General features: G+C 40.2%; 1 protein-coding gene across 2 annotated transcripts in view; it reads right to left on the bottom strand.

Annotated features, from left to right (window-relative positions):
• Nucleotides 1–17,930, bottom strand: part of RNLS (renalase, FAD dependent amine oxidase) — a 139,059-nt gene that overhangs the window by 31,211 nt on the left and 89,918 nt on the right. For both annotated transcript variants that reach the window (XM_024219606.3, XM_024219607.3), the window contains exon 5: nt 12,068–12,241. In XM_024219606.3, coding sequence (XP_024075374.1) covers nt 12,068–12,241 — 174 coding nt within the window. The remainder of the gene's footprint in view (nt 1–12,067; nt 12,242–17,930) is intronic.

The raw sequence follows: 17,930 nt of genomic DNA, 5'->3' as shown, positions 1-17,930 counted from the left end.
GTACTTTATTTACAGTTAACATTGCTTTACAAATACATGCATAAACAAACTATTCCCTCTCTTCCATTGGTCCATGTAAGCCCATAATGTGGGTGCACAAAGCATCTCTGATTTCTGTTGCCCATGTGCACCTGTGACAGGTGCACTTTCTGGCTGAGTGCACCTGTTCAGCAATTCATTGCTGTCACAGGTCCACTCAGGCAAATGGCTCACCTTTGATTACAAAGATTGTAACGAGCACAGCAGCAAGCCACAATAATGCTGAGAGCAGATGACACTGGAATCCAAATGAGTCTGGGTGACAGAGTGCTGGATAACAGCACTTGAGTCAGCACTCTGGTCACTGCAACTCTAATTAATTACTCCAGAGCAGACCTCATTAAGAAGAGCTGTGCCTAACTGATGGGCTGAGGAGAACTTAACAGGCTAATTAGGCCTTTAGGCAGGTGATACAAAAGGCACAGGAAGGAAGTGGGAAAGGGGGAAGCAGAAAGAGACAGGGAGAAAGAGATTTCTCTTTCCTGCTTGCCTCAGGAGCTGAAGGCTCTGTAGGAGTGAGGCAAGATAGAGTATAAGGGTGGTGGAAACTAATACTGTAAATCAATTGCACAGAGTGTTTTACCAGCAAAAAGGTCTCTGAGCTGTTTGTGGACTTGAGCAGAGGCAGGAGCAAGTGGGTCCTGCCACAGTCTGAAATCCTGCTGGTGCTGTTTACCATCTGCCAAACGCACATTCAACCACCATCCTACACCTACTGAAAGTGTAATTAAACACACAGTTTTATAGCCTAAGGCAAAAGGGAGTATGTAGGGTCCTCTAGAGAATAACAGTGGAGAGTAACTCTATTTATGACAATGTCATTTGGTGGGAATAGCATTCTGGTCTGTCCAGGAAGGTAGACAGACTCCTTATTGGTGCAAACCCAGGCATCCTGAACTTTTCCTATGCAGCCCACATTGGCATCCACAAATCAGCCTCTGTGGTTGACAAGAGCCTGCAAAACAATGAAGTACTACCCTTTGCAGTTTATGTACTCACCTGCTCCCTGAGAAGGGCAAACTATGGGCGCATGAGTCCTATCGATGGCCCTGGCACAGTTTGGAAACCCTATTCTCTCAAACCAGCAGTTACTGCAGGGACATTGTTTGAGCCAACTGCCTGTGGGTAAATCATATGCCTGATTGCCTCAAAAAGTTCTGCCACGACAGCCCCCACAGATGACTTTCCAACACCAAACTGTTCAGCAACAGACCTGTAGCAGGCTGAGGTAGCCAGCTTCCAGATGGTTATAGCAACCTGCTTCTTGGCAGGGATGGCAGCCCTCATGCATGTGCATTGATGGTGGAGGGTTGGAGCAAGCTGCTTGCAAATCTCCAGAAATGCAGCTTTCTTCATGCAAAAGTTCTGGAGCCATTGCTGGTCTTCCCAGCTCTGCATGGCTATGTGATCCCACCAGTCTGTGCTTGTGGTCCTGCTCTAGAAGCACCAATCTACATTACATAGATCAGCAACTACACTGAGCATTGTGAGCAGCATCAGCCAGCTTGAGTCTGCCATGTCTGTATCGTTGTCGTCCTCTTCAAAAAGTGCCTTCGGTAGATCAGAAAATGCCACTGAAATGTCCACCAGCTGCTCTGCCCATTTCCTAACACAGGCGTGAAATTGCAAGCAAGGCAAGTTCTTCAAATGGTAACTACTCCATGTTTCAGACTGCTGTTGCCAGGAGCATGTAGCCCCAAAAGACCGCTCAGCAGGAAGTGCTGGCAGGCTGCAACAAGTTCCTGTAAAGTGCCATTGGATGAACAGTCAAGTTTTCCCATAGAGCACCACAAACTAAGAACTAGAGCTGCTACAGCTGGGGAGGATGCTAGGAAGCCTGGGAAAGTCTGGTTTGGCTCAGCTTTGCATAGTGCAGTATAGATGCATGAGCGTGGGTGTGAGACGTGGGTCCAGAAATTCTAAACCCAGGGTTAATATTCAGTGTGGATGCTCAAACCTGGGCTTATAAATATCGTGCTTGTGGGCTCGAGTCCCACAAAGCTGGATTTACACTGCTGTGTAGACATATCCATAGCTATTTAACCCACATAAGAAGGCCTCAGTCTCCTGACCTTCTTTTAGGTAATTTAGCTGTGACTAGTGCAAGGAAAGTAACTTCTTCCTGCATTTTTTTCTTGATGTTTCAGCCTCCTTTGACTTCAGGATCTACAGCAAATATAATTTTTTAAAGGTGGATTCTGTCCTTTAGCCTCTGGGCATCTTTATCAAGCTCCTGACACTGGTAACTCCTCTCAAACCCACTGGCTCAATGCCAATAATTCAGTTTAACATCTGGCTCTTCAGATCACAAGGGACAAGTGAGAAATGATCCTTGAAAAATATTGGACCTATTGACAGACATCTGTGTTAACAAGAATTCACTAAAAGGCATGTCTGAAACAGGTGTTTTTCTCCAGATGACCAATGTCTTTATTTTCAATAACACCACCATATACTGCAAAGGCAGAAAACTAACTTAATATAAGTTCTACACTGAGTTTCTTATGAATTATGAAGGACATAGTCATAAATTGAGTTGTTTTTCTTGTTTACTATGTCACAAAATATTGACAAAAGGCAATACTTGATTATAGGTGAAAAATTCAGAGATTAAATCCATCCCTTTGAGGATTCATTTTACTTTCAGGTATACAGAAAAGAATAATATATTATGTTGTGTTTGGAGTATTATCTCAATGGATTCTTTTCCAAAACCTGTAAAGAAGCAGAAAAGGAAAGTGGTCTTTTCATATATTTATATCTTGCAAAACACACAATTTGGCAGGGAAGAGAATCAGGAAAGGAGATTATGAGATTCTGAATGGGAGAGCTTCATGAAATGTGCTTATTTGTATTTGACTTGGATAGCATTCACTTTCATTAATTTTGTGGTTTAAAGCACTTAAGCAAATTATTATTGTTCACTCCTTTTTAATGCCCTTCAGAAATTCCTGACTTTTCTATAAGCCTTTCTTCTAGGAAACTCAGTTTTAGTCACTCAAGTTTGACAGGTATATTTTAAACTTTTAGCTCAAAAGAATCTTAATTAAAGATACAATACCATATCCATGATGAAGCAATTCATCAAGTCTCTAGCACCAGAGTCTTAGGTGAAAAATGACTTCTGTGTTTAAATAGTGAATAAAATCTAGAAAAATATTGGGCTCTTTGTGTCAGTTCTGTTCTCTTTGCTTTGCGCTACTGAACAGGCACAAAGTGAATAGATTCTGGCTGGAGCTGGTCAGCAGAGAATTCCCTTTGTGCAGGGGAAATCTTTGCAGGGGTGTGGATGGCAAAGGCAGATGCTGTGGCAGCCACCCCCTAACCTTTGGTGAAGGGGAAGGAATGAGGCATGCTAAGATCAGGAAGCGGTTGTATCAGAGCAGAGCTTCACTACACCTATCTTCCACTGGCATAAGTTAGAGCAGGCTCTTAACTGCTCCAACTTCTGTAAGGGCTAACTGGCACATGATTAGGGAGCTGCAACTGGCTCAATATTGCCTCCACCCAGCATCCTAGCAGAGCTTGGACACAGTGGAGAATTAAGTTCTTTCATTTTTCAATTTGTTTTAGTGCTGTATTCTGACAACTCTTCATGTTGAGTAATACTTTATTCTTCAAGTACTGTTACTGATTTCAGTGAGGCTACTTACAGAATAAGGTACTACTCAAACCGAGGAAAAGGTGTTAGGATATAGCCCTTAAGGTTTTAAAGAAACTTTGGTATAATATAGCACACAATATTAACAGCTTAAAAATTTCTATTAGTCAAGTATATAGCTGTGCAAGGCTCATTATAAAATAATGAAATCTCAGCTAAATGAAGACACTTCTAAAGTTCCACTAAAGAGGAGGCAAAAAGTGAGGTTTTGTTTGCTTAGTCATCTCCACTAGTTTGAAAGGGGGAAGGAGACTTTGAATGGATCAAACTGAACCACACAGGCTCTCATGCAGAGCATACAATGGTTCATTTGTTCATAAGTATTTTCTCTCTTGTAGATTGTAAAAGCTTCTGTTATCTTTAAAAATAAAACAAAGAATATTGGTCCAGAAATTCTATCAAATCAGGCTGTGTAATCATTCAATTTAGAGGAAAATTTAGAGCTTTCAACATAGCAGCAATCTGTGATCAGTGTGGTGATGTTTGTTACCAGATGTGCCCGAAAACTTCTGTGTAATTGATGTAAACAATGAGACGCTTCTGGCAAACTGTATCGTTAGCTCAGCTAAAAAGCTGAGTTCAGGAATATTCAAAGTTTAGTGCTCCATTGGCAGATGGTAAATAATCTGACTACGTTACAACGTTGCTTGGCACAGGGTCAGTCTCTATATATTTTGTGACCTGAGAATTTACCTCTGATTCTGGGATGCCTGGCATCCCTCAGTCTTGGGATCAGTGAAGCTGAAAACTATACCTTTATGAAGAAAAGGAAGAAATAGAAAATGGTAGATTTAAAAAACAGCAGCAGGTTCAGAAGACAAAGGCCTAAAAACAGTGAGATATTCTAGTTTGTGAGCTGTTTTAATTATACAAGAGACTATTTGGTGAACATCTTGCATCCCTTTCCTCTCTATTCTGAATCTTGATCAGGTTAGTGCTGAGTTTCCATACAAAAGAATAAGGAACATCTGTACTCTTTAGTCCTGTGTAAGACAAGGTCAGGATTTGGCCCTGTGTGAAGGACCCTATGGTTGTTTCAAACAGCTCTTGAAATGAGTATTGGACAGTCCTCACAGAGAAGAGGCCAAAGTTTCTGAAAAAATAAAATAAAAGCCAGCTGTATTTGTCCAAAGATAATTATACACCCTGAGAGAATGTTATGTGCTTGGCCTGAACTGGTGATCACTATTCAGTTCCTATGCTAAAAAGATCCGACACCGACAAAACATTACCACATTAACACCCTTGTTCTGCCTCTACAGAGGCGCCAAGGACTGAATGTACAGAGAATGAACATCCTCACTCTTAGAAGTGGTTGCGCTGGCTCCTGACTGAAGCACGTTTGTGGGGAGTGTGAGAAAACTTGTACAACAGCCTGTATTTGCTGTATCTGCTTTGTGGTTTATAGAGAAGACTCAGTAACTTTCAACAAAACAAAAGCCACTGTGAACTCTGAAACAACTAATAGCCACACCCTAGCTTCTGGCTTTAGCAAAACAGGAGAAATTACTTCCATGTAATCACTAAAGGTGTCCAACAATACGGAAGTCCAGAAAAATAGTCCCACTGGTTCTAACACTGGTTCAGCTGAATAATACTACAACTAGAAGGAACAACACTGCAGCCTGGGAAGTGAGGCCCATTTTCACCACTTGTTTGGTTATACAGTACCTGCTTCCCAGCAGATTTAGTAAATCAGTGGCAAAAACTGTTCTGGTCACCAGAGTACTGTCTATATTGGGAATCCCACCATTATTAACAGGGGTTGCTGGGAATTTTTTGGTAAGTCTCTCCCTCACATCAGTAGCCAAAGGGACTTACAAACCTCAGTTTGCAACTCAATTTGCAAATGGAACATATTTATTTATAAGGCTGCCATAAGAACAGTGCCATCTTTCACAGAGGAAAATCTACCAAGTTTTTTTCCCCTCATGTTCCTGGGATGTGGAGGATACCAGTATCACAAAACCTGGAATTAGAAGAGAGAGATTTAAAAAGGAAAGATATTGTTTCCTGGTGGGTAGATTTGGATGGCAGTTAATGTGAGGCATGGGGGACTTTCTTACATTATCCAAAAAATCCAATTTGATTGTGAAGAGTTGGGGGTGGGATTTTGCTTTCTGTTAGGCAAAATAAGCTATTAAAACTAGGCAGGCAACTGACAAAGGAGAGCATAAATGCCGCTCTGCACCAATAGCAGCAGAGAATCTGGGGCTAAAGGGGAATGGCCTCACTTGTTCCTGAAACCTTGTGGATAAGGCTGAGCTGCCTCACTATTTGCAGGAAGGGAAGAACAGTCCAATTCCTCAGACTAGAAGAGAGGTCAGGATCTAGATTTAATAAAATTACATCTGAACTAAAAATAACTAATAAAATTCTAGACCCTAGAAAGAAACAGAAAAAATACATAGAATTTCCTCCAAAATGTCAGTGTTAATGGAATCTATTTTATTGGTTGGTAAAAGAACAGACTGATCTTGAATGTCTCTTAAACATTCCCATGGTTTACAGAGGTTCTTTTATTCTGCATGGTATCACTGTAATGTATGTACTATGTCTTAGGGCTAGGTCTACACTACTCGCCTGAATCGGTGGGTAGAAATTGACCTCTCGGGGATCGATTTATTGCGTCCCGTTGGGACGCGACAATCGATCCCCGAATCGACGCTCTTACTCCACCAGCGAAGGTGGGAGTAAGCGCCGTCTACGGGAAGCCGCAGAGGTCGATTTTGCCGCCGTCCCTACAGCGGGGTAAGTCGGCTGCGATACGTCGAATTCAGCTACGCTATTCGCGTAGCTGAATTTGCGTATCTTAAATCAACCCCCCGCTGTAGTGAAGACGTAGCCTTAGAAGAACTCATGTAAGGGGAGTATGAGCAGTATTAGATTTTTGATCTAGTATTTCTTTATTCTCATGGATAGTTTCTGATTGGTTTCATAATAAGCAGGAGACTAGGCATGAGATTATCAAGGAAATCCACATGTAATAAGCTGTAGACTCTTCCATGAGACAAAGCTTTAGCTGTTGCCTATTCCTAAAACTGCTCCATCAGTACTGAGGGATAAAGGAGTCTTCCCTTTACAATGTAAAAAGGATACTTAAGAATTATGCTGAGCCTGAAAACATGAAAATGTGTCTTCTCTTGCTTTTAAATTATATAATGGCATAGCCGAGGATAAGAGACTAAATAAGAGAAGGGAACTTGCTACCTTTTTGTATGTCATCTGTGTTTATTGCTATATAATGTCAAGATTCTGCAGTCTTACAAATATGATTTTTGGAATAATTTTGCTGAAGAATTCCCACTGTCCCTTATAAATATTGATGGGATTTTTAAAACAGCCTATTGTCTAACTCTTTAATATGCATACATACTATGCAGAGAAGTTAATATACAATAGAAGTAGGATCTTTTCATGATGCAATGTTCAAGAACACTACATCTGCAGATGCAAGCCTCATTAAAAAACAGTGGGTCAGCTCCTCAGCTGGTGTATATAGGTGTGACTCCATTGAGGTTACTGGCTGAGCATACTCCATGTAGATACTGGGAATGGCGCAATCAATGAATAATCTTTACTATTGATTTTTCTGATTTATAATATAAATCAGGAAGGTGAGACAGCTGAAGTAACTGATACTTTGGTTGTTCAGGAGCTAGAATCCTCAGATGAGAGTGAGGATATATAACAGTTGCATTTTAAAACCCCGTACAGATTTTACAAATGTAGGGCTTGGTACAGCCCTGCAGGCGCCACAGGATTTAGTTTGCAACCTCTGAGTCCCTAGGGCCTTTATGGTGGAGGCTGCCCATGGAAACCACAGAATCAGTGCACCACCTGGATGCCATGGCCTACCCACTCCCTGTCTGACTCAGCCCATTGTGGGTTGTGCTTGCCATCTTCTGACCCACCAGAGTAGGAGTTGGAGTCAGCTTGTGTTGATGTATCCTCCATCAGAGCAGACTTGCTAATACTAGGCCACAGGGTTCCTCTAGGCCAACACTGAAAACTGCACAGAATAATTTACCATCACAGAAATCCAGAGCCTTTCATTTTGCTCCTGAATCAGAGTATTCAAACTGTATCAGATAGTCTCTATTTACACAGCCAAGTTCTGCCCTCACCTATGCACTTGCACAACCAACTAATGCCAACAAAGTTGCATGGCTGTGAGATCAAGTTTGGTCTATAGTGGCTGTGTGTAGTAGATTCATAGGGAATGTTTTCCTTGAGGGCAATGGTTGGAATTTCTCTCTCAATGACATACTATAAGTGTGATGGGACCGACTCTGCTCCCTCCTCTTTGTTAGCAGATCCCCCTACCCTTTAGGAATAGGGATTTGGGGAACCAAAGCAAGAGCAGCTCTCCTTTGCAGAGAGGGAATACACTAGCCATTGCGTTTATTACAACCTCTGGGCCACTATAGCAGCTTCAGAGCTGCTCCAGTGGAGGATTCCTTCCCCACTTGTCCCCTGTGAAGATCCCCAGCACACAGTGAAGTCAAGGGTTAGCTATGCAGATCCCTTTGCAGGATCAAGTCTTATAATGTAACTCAGAGTGGGGACTCTTGAGCAGCACCTCTCAGGATATCAAGGTGCAGTTATAAGGATACTGTACATTATTTTATACAGCTAGTGGGTCTCCTAGCAATGATACACTGTAATGGCTTGCAACTTCTGTACAGTAAATACAACATAAAATATTTGTTTACCTGATCAATAGAGAGTGGTAAGCAATGCCTATGTGAAAGCACAGTAATGCGGTAAGTGAACATCATATTCCTTAAAATGAACAAAATTACTATTCCTGTATTATTTCTTGGCTTACCTCTCATCTGCCAATCTCAGACAACTTTGATAACAAACTGCATCCTATCATGATTTTAGTAACAGTAAATTGTTCACTTTTATTTGTAAATCTCACCAGTAAAAAGTCAAACCACCACTATAAAGTGCTATTTATTTCTTGTTCCTTATCTTCTGTCATTTGCTTAATGAGTCAAAGTGATAATTACCAAGTCTTGTGTAAACAACAAAAAAAGTTGGTACTTCTGTAAAGAGCAATAGAATTTAACAGCTATAAATAATCTTGTCTTTGTGCAGACAGTATATGCATATATCTATTTTAGAAACATCTATTACTTTGAAAAATAACTGAGCTTTCCATAACAGAAGGCTGTAGTGCTCTTCAAGGCTGCAGTTCTATGTTGTTTGCCAATAAGTTTTCATCGGCAGTGTAAAACCCAGATAATATACATTCTTTGCTTACCTTATTATGTATACATATTATGTATACATAAAAGTAGTGGGGCACTGTTCCCCCCACCATGTTTTGTTTGTATCTTAATATTTGCCACCTTCTGTGTGTGTGTGTGCATAAGCAACTATTTCTTTCTTAAACACAATGTACACCTATCAAGGGTGCAATAAGAGAAAAATGAAAGTGTAAACTATTTATATATATACTAAAACAAATCAAAGAAAACTTTGTAAAACAGTGTTTCAGTTACTATACTGCTAATATAAGTAAACTACACATTGAATGCTACGTGTGTGTGTGTGTGTATAATTATACATGTTCCCGTAACATTAGGAGTTGTGTATAAAGAAACGAGAATCTCTCCTTGACAGTTTATGTGCGCTATTCAGATGTTTATATTTTTATTTATTAAAATATCCTTAATAAACAGAGCAAGGGCATGTCTTTCAAACCTCCCATGCTATGCACGCGCTCCCACCATCAGAAATATTTCTCTTCCCTTGCTAACATGCATTATTCTCCCACTCTGCTACTAGTTTTCTTGGAACAAAGTTGAAATGTCTAAAATTCAAGTTAACAAGGAACAGAGTACAAAAGAGAGGGCTGGCTGGCTGTTTATATGTTGTAATGAGGCCTTGTGGGAGGCAGTTCATCTGCAATTGCTGGTCCTCAACTTGTTCAAACCCTGCAACTGCTAGGCAGTTCATTCCTCTTGAGAAATTGCACTTTCCTAGAGAATTTATCATCATGATATTTTGGAGCCTACACTACTAGGTGGGAAGTGTGTGTCATCTTGAATATATACATTTTCATAATCTTTAGTAACATAAGTGTCCAAAACACTTGCTACACAGCTCGTTAATTGTGCCATCAATAAACAGCACCATCAGTCAGTATGCCTGGGGCAGTACGAGTCACTGGCTAAAACAAAACCTGAAAAAGACGCCAGGTGATTTTGGTCGAAAAAGTGAAATACTTAGAAATGATGACCCAAACTACATCATCACCCTCAGTTTGGGGACACGCACCCTCTGATCATCAAGGTGATGCAACAGTAACAAGAAATGCCTGTGATCATCCCCAGTGGCCAAGTGGGGACCTGGCCACATCAATACAGAAGTTTTGACTACAGACTACAGATGTGGTAGTCATCTCCAAGCCTGACTACCACAATTAGCTACTGTAAATGTGAGGATGGAAGAGAAAAGCAGGAAGTTTGAGCATGCAACAGCAGCACAGCAAGACTTAAGCATATCACTTTGTAACTTGTTATGTTACACTGGCTCCTTGTTCATTACTGGATTCAGGTCAAGGTCCAGATGGTGATCTTTAATGACCTCACATGAGCTGCCCCTGGGATATCTCAGGAATGGCCTCTCTCTCTGAGACCTACTTGACAGCTGTATTATTTGGGGATGCTGGAGTTAGAAAACAGGGTGAAAACAGGAGGCAAGCCTTTCCAGGCAGCTGGCCCATAGCTGTACCCTTACACCAGTAAGTAGAACAACCTCAGGTTTTCTTGCTGCCTGAGGGAAATATGAGATCATCTCATTGCCACAGCTTTCCCACAATAATAATGTTAAATAATGGCTTGCCTTACTTCCTAAAGATGGTAACTAATATAATAATAGTTTTAAAATTCCATGTATTTGGCATAATACAAGTAAAAATGAATTCAGTCTTTCCAATATGATTGCTTTATACAATTTTGCTGATGTTTGGGAAACCCTAGTGATGGGCACACCTGAGTACTTTCATAGATAGATGCTGATCAGTGCATATACAAAGTATGAATTTAAACTCAATCAGTCCAGACTGAACAAGATAGATTAAAAAGAAATATTTCTAGGTTCATCGCTTGCATATAAAACCATGCTTCAGTTCAGTTAATTAATACTACCTTGTATTTATATAGAGCCTGATTCTGAAAATCCTTACTCGCTCATGTTGTTCAGTAGTTCACAGCACATTTTAGCACAAATCTCCATGTGTTTTGCAAAAATGGATAGATTATTATTCCCATTTCACAGATGAAGTAACAGAAGTTAACTGACTTGTCAAGGTCACAGTGAGCCAGTGGCAGAGCTGGTAAGAGAAATTCAGATCTCCTTATTCCTAGCCCCATGCTTAATCCACTAGACTATGGATGTCCCAGTTAGATTTTTGAAATAGTTGTGTAGTTGGGATGTTCTAAGAAACGCCACCAAATATAAGTGCAAGAGATTTAACCAAGGTAGTTAGAACCTCACTTCACTACAATTTAGTGATAACAAATTTATGCCAATTTTTATTTTCCAAGAATTTCAGCAATATAGGATTCACATTCTGCCCTCCCCACCAATAAAAAAACCAAACAAAAACCAAACCCAGCACTCCCCTTCCCCGCAAAAAAAGATTAATGGTTCACAAAAAATTCACATTAGAAAGTTGCCCATAGTTACTTTTAACATGGTCCAAGAGTTGTAGTTTTCCCATGGGATTCTTGCTAACGATGGCTAATAAGTACAGTATAATATCTGTTTTTATGACCATCTTCAACAAAGAGATGAGAAGTGTAAGCCTCACAGAATGCTTGCTAAGCTCTTAAGCAGCACTCTGCAAAGTAGTCTGGTGAAGTAATACTGTACGTACTGTAATATCAAAGATTTTCCATGATGAAAAAATAAACTAGTTAACACTGAATTAGACTGATCAGGCTTGATTATATAATTCATTAACAGTTCCAAGCATTCTCAATGGAAAGATCAAGAGTTGTAAAATAATAGATGATGGTAGATAAACTGGCATGTCCATGAATTAATGTTTAAATAATAGAATGAAGACTATTTCTTGGAATAGTAACATTTTGATGTTTTAAATCCTCTGACACTGTTTTCATAAACTCAGTAATACAAACCATGTGCTGGGTGATAATTTTCTGAAAACTTCCCTGGTTTCATAGTGCATTTTTATTACAGGCCAAATGTGACATTAAATTTTATCCCCTGTGGCTTGGAGTTAAATACTTGCTCTGTTCAGAATAGCAACACTCAATTAAACAGCATTTTTCATGATCTACACCCTCTATTGTTACTGTGTTTAAGGGAAATAATAGGAGCACTGACCTATATTGCGCTTCTTATTATCGATGGAGATGAAGCGTATGCAGGGATTATTGGTGATGTACTGTGCAGCCCAGGGGACATCAATCCATGTGCCAGCTTCATAAAAGAGTCCCAGAGCGTAACGAGAGGAGTAGCTCACAGATTCCAGTTGCTGCTTTTGACTTTCCTTAATTACTGTGGAAAAAAAAATTAGACAATCACTTTTCTCTCAGAGCATTAAACTTGTGAATATGATAGCTAAGCTGATTAATTTTTTCCTAAAACAGGACTGGGATGCTCAAAGTCTGTTTATCATTTAATATTAAAAGCTTCTTATTACTTTCTGCGTGATTTATCCAAACATTTTAGAGGTACGGTATTAAGTGCATCCTAGATACACTCACTTTTTGTTAGTGGTTTATATCCTATTTATCCAGTAGCAGACATAGATTTAAAGCTTTTATGAGAGGAGCCTGATTGTGGAGCCCTTAGTCCTGGTGTACTCAGTGGGACTGCTCATGTGAGAAAATTAAAGTAGCCAATACACTATTGGTTATGTGATTGCCTAAACAAAATGGTTGTGCATATTAACAAACTCTTTATCTCGCAACCCTTGAAACTTTGAAAAAAATAGTGATTTAGGTCCTGATTCTGCAGTCTATCCCATTTCAACAAAGCAATTAAGTTTAGGATTAATTTTTGGGACTGGCTTACATCCTACTGATATCAGTGTTAATTATTACTGACTTCAATGGGATTTAAAGCATACACTTAAAATTAAGCATGTGCTTAAGTGCTTTACTGAATTAGGCTTTAGGGCTCAGTCTTAAAGGGGGTAGATGAAAAGTGCACTGAACCACTGATAGAGCAACTGAGCATGGTGCTTTGTTATTTATGACCCATAAGGTGAAATAAACTGGGAAGAATGGCTACTGCCAGGTCATGGGCCAGCAAGAACACTGCGTCCAGCACCCAGCATGAAGCACTGATCTTCACTGGCTGAGGAAGATTATGTTTCAGGGGAACAGTGGGAAGCATTTTTGTCAGTGCTTGGTGCTCATGGCTGCCAATGCTTTATCTCTTCCAAGTGCATAAGAACATAAGAACGGCTGTACTGGGTCAGACCAAAGGTCCATCGAGCCCAGTATCTACCGACAGTGGCCAATGCTAGGTGTCCCAGAGGGAGTGAACCTAACAGGTAATAATCAAGTGATCTCTCTCCTGCCATCCATCTCCACCCTCTGATAAACAGAGGCTAGGGACACCAAAGCACACTCAAGCACCACAATTCAAGGTGAGCAATAGGAAGAACTGCAAACCCTAAAACAAAGGAATTGCTCTTAATCCATCTAGATCAGTGTTTTCTGTCCCTGTCCTATTTTAACTCTTTATTATAATCTTGAGCTCTATTAAAGCATACAAATGATAAACAACTTGATGAGCAAGGGAGAATAAAGTGAAACAACTGAAATAGTTTTTTACTATTTAGCAGTAATTGTACTTTGTGCAAAAGTCAAGATTTAAGCTACCACCAAGAAAAATATCTGAAGGAATTGAAAATAAAATGTAATTCTTTTAGCTGCGTGTATTTTAAGCTTATTTAGAAGCTTTTAGACCAATTCTAAATCAAATTTTCCTGTTACCAACTCTTCTCTTTTTTCATCTTTATTAATTTTGATTGATTTTCATAATTTTGTAATCTTTATAAAATGGAGAAAATTTTTGTAGCAGCAGATGACAAACTTCAAAAATTACTGTTTCATCTGAGCAAACAGCAACAGTTACACTATTTTCTGCGACAAAGGCAGGGTACAGATTTTTGTACCACTAAAGTACATGGTCAACAAGGTCTTTGAGACCTGAAGTTAGTAGATAATAAAGATGAAGTACAATTATAGGATATCAGAAGTCTCCTGTCATATGTGAAGTTTCTCCTTCCATTATCATGTTTTACAGACTCAATATCATAAAAGAGACAAGAAACAAGTCTAGGAGAGACAAAAGACCAACTCTCAAAACACCTAGCTTTATACTGAATTACATCAAAAGCAAAATGATTAGCAATTTTTATTAAGGAATTATTAGGCATACTGAATACTTGTATCCAAGTATAGTTCTTATAGTATAACACATACTTAAGCAGCAGCATAGCAACTGGATAATTAGTGACATTTCAGCAAGAGGGAATAGATTGATTTTATTCTGTTCTTGTTAGTGTCATACTCCTACCAAAGCAATCTTCCTCCTGTAGTAATTAACATACATCAAATGGAAAAATGATGATGTGGCTGGCCCTGCCACTTGTGAGTAATGGTGCTGTCCCAAACTCCTAGCAATAAAAAATTTATAACACACTAGACCATCACATATTCTCTCTCTATGAACTGACACTTTATTGGGATGAGGCAACAACTGTAGGATCCAGGATTATAAATCAGGATTTGTGAATCTGGTGATTTCATTCAGGAACTCTTGAATCAGGCAATGTCTGTCAGGAGCTGAAATCCAATAATGTCAGGACAGAATTTCAGAAGCTGATGCACATTCTAAATGTGCTCAGCTTGGTTGATCACTTCTCCCATCTATGTGCAACAATTCCCAATGTGTACAATTCCTACTAAATAAACCCGAAACCTCCAAATTATGCACACTACCAGTCCATGTTACCATGTGTTTCCATTACTGTTACCCTCATCTTCTTCTCCCTCTTGCCTGTCCACTCTGTAATTAGGTTATAACTCTTTGGGGCAAGGGCTATCTTTTAGAACTTTATATGTTTGTATAGCACCAAACCCACTGGGACCTTGGATACTGACTGGAACCTTGTGGTGCTACCATTATACAAATAATAATAATAATTAATAATTTATAATTAATAATATAGTAGTAGTAAGTCTGGGAATTTTTAAGATAGTTGTGTCAAGTACCTTTTCTTTCTAGGCTCAAAAGATAAAGGTAGGCAAAGCAGACATCAATATAAGATAACATCTTTTCTCTAAAGAGACAGCTGGGAGTTATCCCAACAAACCACTATGCTTAAAACCACTGCAATTTGTGTGGTGTCTGTAGGGTAAGCAGCTTGTACAAACCTGCTTGCAATAAGTATCAATGTTTTCAGAAACCATTGTTACCAGAACAATTTCTAGTAGCTGTTCATGCAGCACCTGGTTGGAACAAAGATAGAGCAGCTTCTGCTAAATGCTCGCTCCAGAGCAAAAAGAGATTGCACTTGTCCAGCATTACCATTGTTGTTAGTCTTTACAATGAAAGAGATACCCCTACTCAAGCACCCTCAGGACCCAGAGCTGGGATCCAGGCAGTGTCTACCCTCCCAATACCACCCTGTGGCCTTGGGGAAAGAAACAGTGAGGAGGAGCCAGTCAGAGACCAAAGCTGGCAGGAGCAGCTGCAGAATCAGCTTGTACAGGGACCAACAGATGCTGCTGATGTCCTCAGAGTATTTTCTACATTTTTTTTACTGGACATTTTCTGACCAGTGTAGATTCGCTGTTAGCTCCAACCCTCTTCCTCCCACTCCCTTCCAATCTATTCACCTCAGACACATTTCACAGCTTCCCTTCTTATTCCTTCCTCCCCTTCCACTTCTCACCTGCTTTGGCCCTCTCGTTGCTCTCCCTTCCTTTGTCTTTCCATTTAGCTAATCCTCTCCTAACAAAAACAAGCTCACGGAACTAACATGACATTTGCTACCATCATATTGTTCACTCTGCTTGTGTATTCTATCACTCCTCAGGGCAGGGACTGTCTACCACTCTGGAAGTAGTCTACACTTGCAATCAGGAGTGTTATTCCCAGCTCGCATTGACATACGTATGATAGCTCTCACTGAATTAGCGCATGAAAAATTGCAGTGGATCCGAGCAGCGGCATGGGCTAGCTGTACTGAGTACATAGCCACGGGCTTGGATTCAGCATATCTAACTTATGCCACCATTGCCTGTGCTACCCTGGCTATGCTACTATTTTTAGTATGTTAGCTCAATGAAGCTAGCGTGAGTATGTCTACAAGAGCTGGGAATCTCATCCCCCTCCCAACTGCATGTGAAGCCATTCTCTCTCTTTGTACTGAGCTTAACACAATAGGGCTCCATTCTTGGCTGGTCCCTAGGCAGTAATATAAAAAAACCCCTATGAATAATAATGTTATGAGCCCTGTGGCCTGATGCCCTAGACTGTACAATGGTTACTACTGACGCCTGTTGGTGAAACAGGACTTTGGCTCACAGCTGCTTGAGAACTCCAGATGTGAGCTCTCTGCTGGCATCTGCTGGTGAACAGGGGAAATGACTGAATGGGCTGGGCCTCATTTGCATTTTGGTTAAGCAACAGTTTGGGGTATTCTGGTTAAGTTTTGAGCTTGAGGGCAATAAAATGCTATTGACTCTGTTGGGAAATGAAAAAAAAACCCTGACTGACACTAACTGTGCCTGTGACCACCATGACCGACACTACAGTCAGGCACAGTTGGTTATGGGACCCTGAACCCCTGTAAACAGTGACTAGGAAGGGAAAAACAACGAGGAGTCCTTATGGCAGCTTAGAGATTAACAAATTTATTTGGGCATAAGCTTTCGTGGGCTAGAACCCACTTCATCAGATGCATGAAGTGGAAAATACAGGAGCAGGTATAAATACATGAAAGGATGGGAGTTGCCTTACCAAGTGTGAGGTCAGTCTAAGGAGACAATTCACTTAACAGGATACCAAGGGAGGAAAGATAACTTTTGAAGTGGTAAGTGTCTCTGATTTTCTGCTGGGAGTTTTTCTCTGACAGGAAGAACTTTGTGAAGGGTTCTGGATACCTCTGAGCACTCTCTAAAGAGCTGAGTTGGAACAGCTACAAAATAGTGAAAGGCACAGAGTTGAGATGGCTTTAAGATGATACATGAGCTGAAACTGCAGAAATATCAGCAGCCTATCCAATGGACTCTGGTGTGGACCTCCCTAGCCAGCAACTGAAGCTGAAATCACTTTAGCTGGGTGAGGCATCAGCCCAGAGCAGTCCAGGCAGCACTGACCTGCCAGAATCCTGGGATATCTCTGGCCCAGAACAACAAACTGTGAGTGGGGAACTAGGAAGGAGGAAAGTGGCTAGAATGCATTAGCTATTCAGAAATGCAGGTGGAAGTCTGAGGTTGGAACTACTGTGAAGACACCCTAAGGCTGGGAGTCTTAACACACAGAATTTGTTAATTTATTAATTGCTGGTTTTCCCATGACTATTCTTTGTATCCCCTCCACACCCAGGTGCTTCACCCACATAAAGCTCTCTTTGTCTAGCAAAGACCAGGAGGGATCAGTGGTGTAGTTAGCCTGATAACTGTGATACTCTCATAAGGGAACTTTCTTCCTTAGCCCTGGATGTGAGAGGTTGGCAGATGTCCTGAAGCATAAGGGTATAGGTTCCTCCCAATTGTTTTAATCCTATCTAACACAACTGTGGATGTCCTCAATATCCATATAAATGTTCAATCCTATTTTGAATCCTACTGATGTAGTGGCAATGTGTTCTAACTGTGCATTGTTGAAAAATATTTCCTTTTATCATTTTTAAATTTGTTGCCTTTCAGTTTAATTGAATGTCTTCTTTTTCTTGTATTATGATAAAGGGTAAATGAGTCCAATTCACCTTCTTTGTGCCATTCATTATTTGTATCTCTGTTATCCTCACTCTAATTTTTAAATCTAAATTCTTAAATTGCCATCAGAGGTGCTAAACTATAAACCTTCCATATAAAGGCTTGTGGCAAGCAAAGAAAAAAATTCACAAATTAGATACCTTCCTTGTAAAACCAACTTTGTATAACAGGCAGGAATCTATATTGCAGCAAAGTTACTTTTCAAAGCTTTTCATAGCTTACAA

This window comes from Terrapene carolina, unplaced genomic scaffold (genome assembly GCF_002925995.2).
Source record: "Terrapene carolina triunguis isolate 2854851 unplaced genomic scaffold, T_m_triunguis-2.0 Scaffold95, whole genome shotgun sequence".
NCBI classification, from domain to species: domain Eukaryota; kingdom Metazoa; phylum Chordata; order Testudines; family Emydidae; genus Terrapene; species Terrapene triunguis.
The sequence above is the reverse complement of the archived record's forward strand: the minus strand, read 5'-3'. Positions and strand labels throughout refer to the sequence as shown.